General features: G+C 41.0%; 1 protein-coding gene across 1 annotated transcript in view; it reads right to left on the minus strand.

The window, feature by feature from the left end:
- nox5 (NADPH oxidase, EF-hand calcium binding domain 5) overlaps positions 1-7558 on the minus strand; it is a 78973-nt gene extending 71415 nt beyond the window's left edge. The window contains exons 1-3 of the mRNA XM_059952453.1: positions 7488-7558; positions 4362-4485; positions 836-986 (exon numbers count right to left, since the gene is read on the minus strand). Of these exons, the coding sequence (XP_059808436.1) occupies positions 836-986; positions 4362-4485; positions 7488-7558 (346 nt within the window). The remainder of the gene's footprint in view (positions 1-835; positions 987-4361; positions 4486-7487) is intronic.
- Positions 7559-14912: the final 7354 nt, after the last annotated feature.

The raw sequence follows: 14912 nt of genomic DNA on the forward strand, positions 1-14912 counted from the left end.
TATTTATTTTTCTTTCTTTTAATGACTGATAAAGCTGATATTGGTAAATATACTTATTTTATAATTTTATGCACTGTATGATCTGTTATTTCTTGCCAATCTAAAATTGCATATGGGCAGTATTTAAGTCAAGTCAAATACTTTTATTGTCATTTCAACCATAACTGCTGGTACAGTACAGAGTAAAAACGAAACAACGTTCCTCCAGGACCCTGGTGCTACATGAAACAACACAAAACTACATTAGACTTCAGACCTACACAGGACTACTTAAAGTGCACAAAACAGTGCAAGAAAGTACAATAATTAATAAACAAGACAATAGGCACAGTAAAGGGCAAATTACAATATAATAATAAATGACGTAAATGTAAACTTAAACGATGTTTTAGCAGGAATTGAGAAAGAAATGAGCAAAAATTGCAAAGGGAGTGAGTGTGTGTGTGTGTGTGTGTATGTATGTATGTATATATGTATATAGGTTGGTAACAGACTAGATTCTGGAAATTGAGGAGTCTAATGGCTTGGGGGAAGAAACTGTTACACAGTCTGGTCGTGAGAGCCAGAATGCTTCACAGCACTCGCTCAAATTTGAGGTTTCTCTAATTGCAACATCATGGCGTTCCTGTTTGGTTGAACCCCAAATCATACCAACCGTAGATGTAGAGTGTTTTTTAAAGTGGTCTTCTGACCATTGTCACATGGCTTTTAGCAGAGCTCGCTAATGACCCGAGTTTGCACATGAGCCTGGTGAGAGGGTTACATATAAAACTTAATTATTTTGGTAACCACAAGGTCTTGCAAATCCAAAGGTGCAATGGAATAAAGATATTACCATCTACATCGTAGACTTGGAAAAGGAATCGTAGCTTGTCTGTTTCAGTCCCGTGTGTGAGGAGATTCAGAGCCTTCAACAATTCATCCAGACTTATGCTGCCACTCCCATCAGAGTCAAACAAAGCAAAAAACCTCTCTGCAAAGAAAGACTGAGGCAAGAGACAATAAAATAAAAAGGATTGAATTGAATTGACTTTATTTCTTACATCCTTCACATACATGAGTAAAATTTATTACATTATTTCTCCATCTAAATATGCAATGTGCAATCATAGTAATTTATAATAAATGGAACAGTCAATGTAATATAGAGTACGCTCAAGTCAGCATGAGTTCATCAGTCTGATGGCCTGGTGGAAGAAGCTGTCCCACAGCCTGTTGGTCCTGGCTTTTATGCTGTGGTACAGCTTCCCAGATGGTAGCAGCTGGAATAGATTGTGGTGGGGATGGCTTGGGTCCCCAATAATCCTCTTTACACACCTGTCCTTGTAAATGTCCTGAATCATGGGAAGTTCACAACTACAGATGCACTGGGCTGTCCGCACCACTCTCTGCAGAGACCTGCGATTAAGGGAGGTACAGTTCCCTTACCAAGCAGTGATGCAGCCAGTCAGGATGCTCTCAGATGTGCTTCTGTAGAAAGTTCTTGTAATTTGGGGGCCAATACCAAATTCTCTCAACCGTCTGAGATGAAGGAGGCGCTGTTGTGCCTTTCTCACCACACAGCTGGTGTGTACAGACCACATGAGGTCCTCGGTGATGTGTATACCGAGGAACTTGAAGCTGTTCACCCTCTCAACCCCAGATCCATTGATGTCAATGGGGGTGAGCCCGTCTCAGTTCCTCCTGTAGTCCACAACCAGCTCCTTTGTTTTTGTGACATTGAGGAAGAGGTTGTTTTCTTGACACCACTGTGTCAGAGAGATAATTTCTTCCCTGTAGGCCACCTTGTTATTGTTTGAGATAAGGCCAATCAATGTAGTGTCGTCGGCAAATTTAATTAGCAGATTGGAGCTGTGGGTAGCGATACAGTTATGGGTATACAGAGAGTAAAGGAGGGGACATAGTACACAGCCCTGAGGAATTCTTGTATTGACAGTCAGAGGGGCGGAGGTGAGGGAGCCCACTCTTACCACCTGCCGGCAATCTGACAGGAAGTCCAGGATCCAGCTGTGCAAGACAGGATCAAGGCCAAAGTGTCTGAGCTTCTTGTCAAGCCTGAATGGAATTATGGTGTTGAACGCTGAACTGTAGTCTCAGAACAGCATTCTCACATAAGCATCCTTCTTCTTCAGATGTGTAAAGACGCTATGTAGAGCAGTGGCTATTGCATCATCTGTCAATTGGTTGTGTTGGTAGGCGAATTGTAGGGGTTTCAGTTTGGGTGGTAACAAGCTGTAGATGTAAACCTTGACCAGCCTCTCAAAGCATCTACTTATTATTGAAAGTCAGAAATGAGGGAGCCCACTCTTACAATGTGTACCTACTTCCAGATTGATTCTTGGAATCAATGTGCAAGTAGATGTCACCAGCCCATCCTAGAATCGCAGGCATGTTTCTTCAATGAAGAAGACTGAGTAGAATGCTAGATCCATTTAACGGTAATCTTGCTAACCCTATTCCCAGAATTCCGCACAATAGCATAGCAGTTAATGTAACAATTAAAAGCACCCACAACCCAGGTTCAATTCCTGCCACTCTCCTTGGCTGTGTGGATTTCCTCCAAGTGCTCTGGTTTCCTCCCAGTTCCAAAGACATACAGGTTAGGGTTACTACATGGTAGGGTGAAGGCATGGTGATATTTTCAAGCAGCCTCCAGCACATCCTCGAATTGTATTGGCCATTGACACAAATAACACATTTCGATGTTCATGTGACAAATAAAGCCAATCTTTAATCTTCAATCTTTTCCTTTTGATCATCACAATAAAATACATTTCAAGTATTACATTCAGTCAAACATTCCAACTCCTAATCTCTCATAATATAAAAATGATTGACAAAAGAACCTTTCATTCTTTGTCAACCACTTCATTCTGTGTCTGTTCCATAAATCTTCATTTTGTCTTTCAGGTCTGTTGGGGCTTATCATAGTGCAAGTGACAGTTCTTTGAAAGAGACTGTGCATTTAATATTTCAATAATATTTGAGCAAGCATTCTGTTAGGTTCCCTTAGGGTTCATATTTTCTGCGGAAAACCACTTTAAAATGTCAGGAGAATGAGTCTGGTTTCTGGACACTGTTTGTGCTGCTAACAAGAGAGAGAGGAGGGGGGAGGCACCCAGTGCAGATGAGAGAGAGAGAGAGAGAGAGAGAGTGACAAAAATTTAAAGTTATGGTTCCATGGATAATTGTTTACTTTGCTCCAAGGACGCTCATTTTGCCTGCTTGTGTGAAGTCCTGCTGAGACAGCAAGGCGGTACCAGGTGTTGGGCAGCTGATGAATGGCTGGTACCCCGTCAGGGGAGATAAAAGCAAGTCTGCTCAGACACAAGCAGACTCACCACGGGACACTGGAAGAGCACTGTGCACCCACAGGAAGGTGGGGGTTTGGAGGATTGATTGGGAGGAATCGACCAGAGGCTCTCAGTGTGTGAAGGCAGACCGGTGGGGGCTTGTATGTGTGTCCACTCTCATCTGGGTGACAGGCTGACCACTGAAGAATGGTCTGGCCTGGTACGGAGGGGTCACAGTCGGTGACCACAACAGGACAAGGAGACAACGGAAGGTTTTCCTGCAACTGCATCATCTCTCGCGCTCTCTCTCTCTCCAATGGTACAACAGCATCTACTTCAACTTAAACTGAACTGAACTGAACTCTGCACCATCATAAGACTGTTCATTTGCCCCTAGACTTCAATAGAGCTTGGTTTTTGATTGCTATTTCCACACTTCTGTATATATCATTGCTAACCTGTTTTATATATTTGCATTTTTATAGTACTGTATTACTTAGTTTACTAATAAACACTTTTAGTTACCATAATACCAGACTCCGACGTTTATTCCATTTTTGCTGGTTTGGTAACCCAGTCATGGGGTATGTGACAATTCATGTTCATTTAAATAATTCATTTACAAAAATAATTACAAAACATAACACAACCATTTAATTAGACTCATTTGCTTGTTCATTGCCAAAAAGCTTGTAAATAACCAAATTTCAATTTCTTATCTATACTTTTTTTAAGTGATGTATTAACCTGCCTCCAGAAATGGCATTACTGATTGTAACAATGGTCAGGGCTTTCCTGATCAAAATAACACGCTCTGTTAAAAAATGCCCTCATTTTCAATGGTTTGTCTTTTTGGGGTGGGGGGGGGGTATCATGACTGAATCTTTAGGTTAATCTTTGCAACCTCACTGAAGTTAAATCACACAGCACGTAAAAGCACAAGGTGTTGCAATTCAATTATCCATCTGCAGTGTTAGCTCACTTTCTCTGGTTAACATTAGCAATCTTTAACTACTGAGGTATAAAATAGATGTGGAATATTCTCTTTGTGCATGAATGAATACTTGCCTCTTTCACTTTGAGTGCTGTCTTGAATTCTTCCAAATCAATCTCCTTATCCTCGCCAGCAATATTTTCAAACTGCTTAGTTACCCACTCCAACCATTTGGCATCATCATCCATGGTCACAGTGCTGTAATAAGCAAGGGATAATAAAACAACTGATCAGTACTTGGAAACAGTAAATATCATTGCTATCAACATTTCAGTGCCTCTCCCCTTTCTCCCCAAAGTTCTCGATCATTCCTCTAAAACCCAACTTTTTTTCTCATTGAAGTCATTTATACTTTTCCTTGGAAGTCCAAGAGATGTTGATTGTAAATATTCCCCTCATTTCATTTATTAATCCCAACTTGCATCCTGTTGCATTGAGACCTGTGATCTTAACAATGCGAAAAGTTTATTTTTCATCCATAAATTATGTATTCATATGTACATCCTTAGCTGTGTTGATTAACACAAATGACATATTTCACTGTATGCTTCCATGTACATATGATAAATATATCTAAATCTAGATTTGCATTATTCTAACTTCACCATGTTATTTGGGAGGTAATAACTGCTACAGTGTGTGCAGATTAAAGCTCCCAACCCTCATGAAAATTTTGGTGCGTTAGCAAGTGCTTTCAATGGTGTGAAAACAACCTAAATCTCAACGTGGACAAGACCAAAGAGATGATTGTGGACTTCGGGAAGGTACAGGACAACCACTCCCATTACGCATCGATGGCTCTACAGTGCAGAGTGAAGAGCACAATGTTCCTTAGTGTCCACATAATGGATGATCTAACCTGGAGACACAACACCACCTCATTAGTCCAGAAGGCACAGCACCGTCTACACCTTCTGAGCCATGCAAGACTCCCAGGCACTATTCTAATAACCTACTACAGGAACGTCATCGAGGATATCTTGTCTAGCTACATCGTTGTGTGATACAGAAGCTGCAAGGCACCACAAGATCCTACAGTGGACATTAGAAACTGCCGATAGGGTCTCCAGGTCTCCCCCCTCCCTGCTTGTGGCATTTACGAGGAGCATTGAATATGAAGGGCCCAAAGCATTATTGAGGGTCCATACCACTCATCTCACAATCCCTTCGAGGCACCACCATCAGGAAATTTAAGCTTAAGCTTATTATCATCTGACTGCATACACATACAGTACATAGTACTACAAAAAATATTATCACAAACAATAAAACACAACTCAAAACGCACGTGAAGTGCACAGCACAGGTAAACAATAAAGAATACAGTAAACAGTAAGGAAGTATCAGAGCATCAGACCTAGGATCAGGTCTGAGTAACAACTTCTTCCTCCTAGGGTGCGAATACCCTGCCACCACCGAGGTATCATCACTGGGACTACGAGCTGTTTACTTAATTGTTTACTGTATACCTGTGCTGTACACTTCACATGCATTATGAATTACATTTTATTAACTTATTTGTGGCTATATTTTGTCTTATACGCCATGTGTGATATATGCATTGTGGGTGCACCATAGTCCAGAGGAACATTGTTTCATTTGGTTGTATATATGTACAGTCAGATGACAATAAACTTGAACCATGGATATTGAGATAAAAAGGGAATTAAGCAATATAGAACCATTGAAAATGTCCCCTTAAAATATTAATTCATCTCTTTTATTGCTGAAGGATGAACTTTAGACCTACAATACAGAGCACGGAAGGTTATTTTTCCTACAAATTGATGTTAAATATTACATATAGGTATAAAACTCGTACACTGTTAGCTCAAAGGGAAACACAACATAATCTTATGGTATAGAAACTATAAAAATCTTCAGGCTCTGTATATTGAACAGGAAATATTCAAGTCAAAGTAAATTTATCAAAGTGCATATACGTCACCATATATTACTTTGAAATTCATTTTCTTGCAGGTATATAATAGATAACCAAACTATACATAAACAAAGACTGGCAAACATTCAATGTGCAAAAGAAGAGAAATTGTGCGAGGAAACAAGTAAATAGATAAATAGACAGACAATAAAAACTGAAAACATAAGTTATCTGTGCTGGTTCAGGAGGAGCCTGTTGGTTGTAAGGTAATAACCCTGCCTAAACCTGGTGGAGTGTAACCCAAGGCATCTCTAGGATGGTAGGAGTGAGAAGAGAGCATGGCCTGGACTGCAGGGTTCCTTGTTGATGTTGCTGCTTTCTTTTGGCAGCACTCCTTGTAAATATGCTCAGTGTTGCAAAGGACTGGGCTGTATCCACCATTTTCTGTAGACTTTTCCATCCCTGGGCATTAGTGTTTCCATACCAGACTATGCTGCTATGTCAAGATACTCTCCACTATGCATCTGGCCAAGATGGCACCTGCGAACAATGCTTTCTCAGTCAATGTCTTCTGGATAGACCACAAAACTGTTTATTTCACTTCTTTTACGTCTGTTTATCACCTTAAGTTTGTGCCTGGAATTGTTAGAGCCTGTGATTTGGAAATAGATTGATTGAGTGGGAAGTAAGTGTGAGTCCCGAGGCAAAGAAGCTACGAGTCAGGGCACGAGCTGATGGTCGACTCCATTTCATCAATTAAAGTGACGACAAAGATTGAAACATCGAGGTGAATGTGGAAGGCAAACAAGGGTTCTGTGCAGACAACCTACCTTTTGATCGCTGATGGGATCCCCCTGCTGCCAGAGAAGGTGCTGCATGGCCTATCGTTGTGCCCGGCGAGGGGAGGGGGTAAGTCTCTGCTTTTGCGCAGTGTCTCTCTCTCTCTTTCAATGACATGAGAGGATATTACCAAGGGTTTACATTTATGGATTTGAGCTATGGACTATGGATCTTTTTAGTGTTATGGTTTTCATGTTATGTGTTGTCACCTGTTATTTCTCATTGTCTTTTTTGTGTGGGGGGTGTAGTTGCATGAATGAAATCACCAGAGAGAGAGAGAGTTACTGGTAGATATAAAGCAGCTTCTTTATTCAACAAGACAAGGTACAGCAAGCATCATATCACACCGAGACACTTTCAGTGGAAAGGTCTGTTGGCCCAGTGTGGGGCTGGTATTTATTCGCTACACACAAAGGGCAATCCATATTTACAAAGTATAGACAATGCTTTCTTTTGAAGCTACATACAAGCTTCACACCTTCTGATTACATCCATCCCACCAGTGCCAGCAGTGTCTGGACTGGGATCCACAGCTTTTAGGAAGAGCATTGTTCCAAATTAAATCCACAATACATTATCAAGAAACAGAAGACTGGTAGCCAAAGCCATTTGCTAAATATAAATGACCTAAACCCAAAAATCACTCTAACAGAGGGAGCGGGATTTGGGGGTCGATGTTCTTGCTACATTTTGTTAGTTTTTTGTGTGGGGAGGGAGATTTGTGTGGGGGCCACTGTTACTGTGCTTTTGGGCAGGAGAAAGGGGGTTTATGGGGTTTATGATCATGTTGCTGTTCTTTTTTGTGCTATGGGGGAGTCAGTTTGCTGTTTCTCTTTTAACTTATTTCCATGCCTTTCCTGACTATAATTTAGTGTAATATAACATTGTATAATTTATACATTCTTTGATAATAAATGTGCTTCGAATCTTGAAGCTGGAGAAGATGAATCACAGAGCTGTGTACTGATACATAATTTGATAATAAATGAACCTTTGAAGTTCGTCAAAGTTTTAGATGACATGCCAAATCTATGCAAACTTCTAAGAAAGTAGAGGCACTGTCATGCCTTCTTTGTAATGGCATTTATTTGCTGGTGCTAGGATAGATCCTGTGACATGAAAAAGCGAGGGAATCTAAAGGGCTGCCCCTGTTCACCTCCGTTCCCCTTTGGTGGTCTGGCTCCTGGACCTACAGCTTCTTTCTCCTGTAGCTGATAATCAGCTCTTTGGTTTTGCCGATGCTAAGTGAGAAGTTCCTGCTGTGGCACCATTCAAGATAGGTGAAATATTCTTTTGTTCTTCTGAAGAATGTTCAGCACAGACCAGATGGGCCAAAGGGCCTGTTTCCATACAGTACTTTACAATAACTCTACGACTCTAAGATAGGTTACTTATTTTACTTTGAACACTGACTTGAACTCCTCCAAATCAATCTTCATTCAAACTGCTTCCAACTTATGAGGCACATTTGGCAGCTTTAGGCCTGTTCTCACTGGAATTTAGAAGAAAGCTGGGGAGTGGGGGGGGGGGGAATTTCATTGAAACCTACTGAATGTTGAAAGGACTAGATAAGGTACATGTGGAGAGGATGCTCCCTCTGGTGAAGGTATCTAAAATTAGAGAGCACAGCCTCAAAATTGATGGGCGACCTTTTAGAACAGAAGTAAGGAGGAGTTTTTTTTAGCCAAAGAGTGGTGAATCTGTGGAATGCTCTGCCACAGACTGTGGAGGCCAAGTCCGTGGGTATATTTAAAGCGAAAGTTGAGAAATTCCTGATTGATTGGAGGGCATCAAGGGATATCCTGAGAGGGCTCATGTATGGGGTTGAATGGGATCCGGGATCTGCCATGATGAAACGGCAGAATGGACTCAATGGGCTGAATGGCCTTAATCTGCTCCTGTGTCTTATGGTCTCATTCCTCTGCTCTGTTCCATCTAATTTCAAGTTATGAAGACTGACTCATAAAAGAATTATTTAATTGGAGATAGCGATCTAAAAGAACCTTTACAATAATATAATGCAAAGACATAGTTTAATAAAAGGCAGAAACCCCAAGGCTGTGTGCTCAGCCCACTGTTCACACTGCTGACACATAATGATGTCGCAGGATTCAGCTCAAACCGTGTCACCCTTTGCGAATGATACAACTCTGGTTGGCCTCATCAACACCAATGCCAAGATAAAGTGCGGCTGATGAATTGGCAGGAGAACAATCCAAGCCTGAATATGAAGAAGACCGAGTAGATCATTGTGGACTTCAGGAAGGGCAGAAGTACCATCCCCCTCTACAAATACATTGTTCCTCTGTAGAGAGAGTTAAGTACACCAAGTCCCAGGGAGTTCATATCACAGGTAACACCAGCAGGTCCCATAATATCACTTCTCTGAACAAGAAGATACAGCTGTGCCTCCACTTCCTAAGGAGATTGAGGAAAGTAAGGTTCTCCGCACCCTGTCTTCAGTGCATTTTCCAGGAGCACCATTGAGAGCATCCTGGCAAGCTGCATCTCCATCTGGTCTGGGATCAGCCAAGCATCAGACTGGAAGTCCCTACAAAGGACTGTGAGTACAGCTGAGAGGATTATTAGCGTCTCCCTACCATCCATTAGGAAAAGCATCAGGAGCGCTGAGTACACAGGGCCCTTAGTGTATTGTTAAGGATCCCACCCATCCATCCAGCATCCCCTTTCACTTTCCATCAGGCAGGAGAGTGTGATGCATAAAGACAAGAACGGTCAGGATGGGAAACATTTTCTTCCCTCTGGCCATTAGGCTTCTGAACTCCTTGCCACATCACATTCAAACTGTCATCAGTTAAACTGTTATGCATCATACAATATTTAATTTATGCACTTTAGATTGTTATTTATGTTTGATTCATCTATAGGTTTTATCCTTCCCTTTGTAAGTTACTGTGCAATATGTGTTATGTCTACTACTGCTGTCTTATTTCTATATACTGTGGCGACCCACTTTCTGCGCAGGTGAACCGGCTCACAAATAGCCCGCACACAGGGAGAGACTTTGGTAATGCACCTCTGACGCCATTTCCGCCTGGAGAGGGCAGGCACTAGGGATTAAAAACCAGTGCCGCGAAGTTTGAATAAACTAGCCTTGAAACGACTTACCAACTGCGTGTTGTCGTCTCTAGCTCTGTATGTAGTACATTGCTACAATACATTATATGGTTATATGTGTTATGTACATGTATATAATTAAATGACAATAAACTTGACTTCAAAGAATCTAATTTAGAAAGATAACCATTTATAAAATGAATTTTAATTTATGCTTTGTCTTGCTCATTGATTGGAAAAGTACCAGCAATTACTTACAGAAGGTAATGTAGATGTAGGGATAGTGAAGGAAATAAGGATACGAAATTTAGTAAAACTTATTCCAGAGCAACTCTTCACAGTGAGTTTAAAATTCAGGGCAGTGACAGGCACAGTGGCCTCCTCTTTATTTAAAGCCCACGTTTCCATGTAATATGAGGTTTGAGGACATAAAACTAAATTAACACAATTTCAGCATCAATGGAGGACAAGGAGGCTGCAGAAGGATGAACAGTAAATAACATCCTTCTGTACAGTCACTGTAAGTGGAACAGATTAGAACATAAGAAAATAGGAGTCAGGAGTAAGTTACTTAGCCTCTCAAACCACCCTATCATCCAATATGATCATGCCCTCTCCTTCTGTGCAAATTCTCCATTTCCTGAACTTTTCAAAATAAATTTACCTTCTCTTTAATTACAAACTCTTCTCCCTCTTGTCATCTGGGAAAAGGCACCGAAGCATTCAGGCTCTCACAACCAGACTATGTAACAGTTTCTTCCCCCAAGCTATCAGACTCCTCAATACCCAGAGCCTGGGCTGACACCTTACTGCCCTATTGTCATGTTTATTACTTATTTATTACTTGCACTGTTCTGTGCACTTTATGCAGACCTGGGTAAGTCTAGTCTAGTGTAGTTGTTATTCTTTCCTCTCTGTGTTGTGTTTTACGTAGTTCAGTTTAGTTTTTGTACTGTGTCATGTAACAACATGGTCCTGAAAAACATTGTCTCATTTTTACCATATACTGTACATAGCAGTTATGGTCGAAATGACAATAAGTGACTTGACTTGACATTCAACATCAAAAATCCTAAGGAACAGAGGATTCCAGAAACTTGCTACTGACAGTGAGAGGAAGGCATATTGATTTTACATACTGCCCCATGATCACGTAACTAGACAGTTGTCACCGCATTAGGCACCTCGTGTACCTAATATAATTGATCACTGAGTGTATGTTCATGGTCTTCTGCTGCTGTAGCCCATCCACTTCAAGATTCGGTATATCGTATGTTCAGAGATGCTTGTAAGTCGTACACCACTTGTAACACATGGCAATTTGACTTACTGTCAACTTGAACCAGTCTGGCCATTCTCCTCTAACCTCTCCCATTAACAAGGCATTTCAACAAACTGAACTGCCATTTACTGGATTTTTTTGTTTCTCACACCATTCTCTGTAAATTCTGGAAACTGCTCTGCATTGAATTCCCAGGAGATCAACAGTTTCTGAGATACTTAAAAAAAACCCTGAATGGCACCAACAATCATTCCACATTTCACAATCACATTTCTTGCCCATTCTGATGTTTAGTCTGAACAACAAAACCTCGTGACTATGTCTGCATGCTTTTATGCATTGAGTTGTTGCCACAGAATAGGCTGATTAAATATATGCATTAATGTGCAGATGTACAGGTGTACCTATCAAATGTGAGTTTCTCCCAATGATTCTCCTTTTCAGCTTCTCATTGCTACGGTCAGAAGTTCGCACCTGCTTCAAAAAGGCAACAATTACACCAGTGCTTAAGAAAAGTAGTGTGAGCTGCCTTAATGACTATCGTCCTGTAGCACTCACATCTATGGTGATGAAATGCTTTGGGAGGTTGGTCATGGCTAGAATGAACTCCTGTCTCAGCAAGGACCTGGACCCACTGTAACTTGCCCATCATCACCATAGGTCTACAGAAGACGCAATCTCGTTGGCTCTTCATGTGTACAATACAAAGACCTATGTCAGGATGCTGTTCATTGACTGTAGCTCAGCATTTAACACCATCATTCCCACAGTCTTGATTGATAAGCTACAGAACCTGGGCCTCTGTACCTCCCTCTGTAATTGGATCCTCGACTTCCTGACTGGAAGACCACAATCTGTGCAGATTGGTGATAATATCATCTCCTTGCTGACAGTCCACATTAACTCACCTCAGGGCGAGTGCTTAGCCCACTGCTCTACTCCCTCTATACCCATGACTATGTGGCTAGGCATAGCTCAAATGCCATCTATAAATTTGTTGATAATACAACCGTTGTTGGTAGAATCTCAGATGGAGACAAGAGGGCATACAGCAGTGAGATATACCAACTAGGTGAGTGGTGTCGCAGGGATAACCTTGCAATCAATGTCAGTGAGATGAAAGAGCTTACTGTGGACTTCAGGAAGGGCAAGATGAGGGAACATGAACCAATTCTCATTGAGCCATCAGAAGTGGAGGGAGCAAGTAATTTCAAGTTCCTGGGCTGTCAAGATCTCTGAGAATCTAACCTGGTCCCAACATATCAACACAGCTATAAAGAAGGCAAGACAGTTGCTATATTTCATTAGGAGATTGAAGAGATTTGGTTTGCCAGATAAAACATTTAAAATCCTCTATAGATGTACCACGGAGAACATTTTGACAGGCTGCATCACTGTCTGCCCAGGACGAAAAGAAGCTACAGAAAGTTGTAAAATTGGTCAGCTCCATCTTAGGCACTAGCCTCCAAGGTGTCTAAGACATCTTCAAGGAGTTGTGCTTCAGAAAGGCAGCATCCTTTATTAAGGACCCCCATGACCCAGGACATGCCCCCTTCTCATTGTTACCATCAGCAAGAAGGTACAGAAGCCTGAAGGCGCACAATGATGCAGGAACAGCTTTTTCCCTTCTACCATACAATTCCTAAATGGACATTGAATCCTTGAACACTACCTCCCTTTATCTATATAATTTCTGTTTTTGCACTATTTTTAATCCATTTAATATACATATCCATATATATTTGCTTTAAATAATTTACTTATTTATTTTTTCTTTCCATATTATCATGTATTGCACCGTACTGCTGCTAAGTTAACAAATTTGACAATACATGTTGATGATAATAAGACTGATTCTGATTCTAAAATTAACATTCCAAGATCTACCCTGTGAACCCCAACAGGATCTTATGTACTTCAAGATTAGCAGTTATACAGTACTGTGCAAAACTCTTGGGCACATATACAGGGTTGCCTCAGACTTCCGCACAATACTATAATGGTCAACGTGGAGCAGAGAGCAAGTCTGTAATTCCTGCCAGAGCAAAGGATTTTAGGAATGGCGAGAGTGGAGTGCTGCAGGAGGGATGTGGGACAGGTGGCAAAGAAGGAGTGCCAGGGCAGGGGATGCTGTGGGTGCAGACACACCCAGACCTGAGACACCAGGCAAGGTCATTTGATTCCAAAGCAAAAATATTGCTTTATTGATCATTACAGAATGTCTCACTGCTCCTTCCCCACTCCCTTCCCCTTTTCCCAGCCATGCTTCCCCTCTCCCTGCCCCCTTCCCACTCTCAGAACACAATAAAGACCCAGAACAGAATCAGGTTTACCATCACTCACAAATGTCATGAAATTTCTTTTTTTGGGTGTGGCAGTACTTTTTTTGGGTGTGTATTGGATGGTACAATACACAAAATTACTACAGTATTATGCAACAGTCTTAGGGATCCTAGCTCAAAATTTGTGTCTAGGACTTTTGCACAGTACTGTACTTCAACAGAAAGTGTGTTAATAAAAGGTTAGCTATCTGAATTAGAAGATACTGTTGTGTTTCTGCTATGGTCAGCAAGCCTTAAGTGAAAAGTGCTGATGAATGCAAAATACATTGGGAAATAAAGGAAGGACCTGTTTTCCAGAGGGCTCAGTGTGGACATTGATTGAAAGTAATTGGAGGAAGGATTAGAGGAAAGACAAGGGAAAATGTTTTTTTTTAATCCAGTGGGTGGTAGGGGAACTCACTGTCTCTAGATTTACGATCACACTCAAAATAACAAATGAAAAAAGTCTTCCTACTGTGTCTACAATTAACCTGATATATTACAGGTCCAAATTCATTGGTTTAGTTCTACAATCAGATTCATGAGAATATATTTTTCACATGCAATGAATCTGCCACTTAGCACTGGAGACCAATTACTCCTTTAAGACCAAAGCACAGAAGATTTATGCCAATCAGAACAGTACATTTTTGTAATTTTTTGTGATAAGCAAAAATTAGCAAATTCTGGGAAACAGAAACAAAGACTTCCTGGCAACGCAGTACCGAGAAAAGTTTGAAGTCAAACATATTGGAGATGACAGAGTACAAGAGGAATGTCTGTGATAGGATGGCAATCAAGAGAAATGCAGCCTGATTGCTAAGGAAAGGGATGTGGTTGTTCTGAGATGTCCACCATGGTCTTTTACCTTGTTCACCCTCAGTTATTTCTGCTTGACTTCATGTTTCTAATGAGAGTTGATTGAAACTCACTTCCTTGGCATCTTCTCATAGTGAATGCCTCCAGCTCAGAGCTGGTTCTCACCCTTCCAGAGGCAGCTCCCAACCTTAAATGATCTGGTCTTATGTGATTCTGGTCATTTAATTAAAAACGTGACATGAGTAACTGAGTAGTGGCAAGATTCTTCAGGTGATAATATTCACCCCACATCTTCTGTTGATCTTTTGAAGATGGCTAAGCCAAAAAAACTTTCTTGGATCTTAAATTCAGGTTCAGGATTTTTATCACAGATACATGTTGTGAAACTTCTTGTGTCGCAGCA

Source organism: Hypanus sabinus, chromosome 28, assembly GCF_030144855.1.
Source record: "Hypanus sabinus isolate sHypSab1 chromosome 28, sHypSab1.hap1, whole genome shotgun sequence".
Classification (NCBI taxonomy): domain Eukaryota; kingdom Metazoa; phylum Chordata; class Chondrichthyes; order Myliobatiformes; family Dasyatidae; genus Hypanus; species Hypanus sabinus.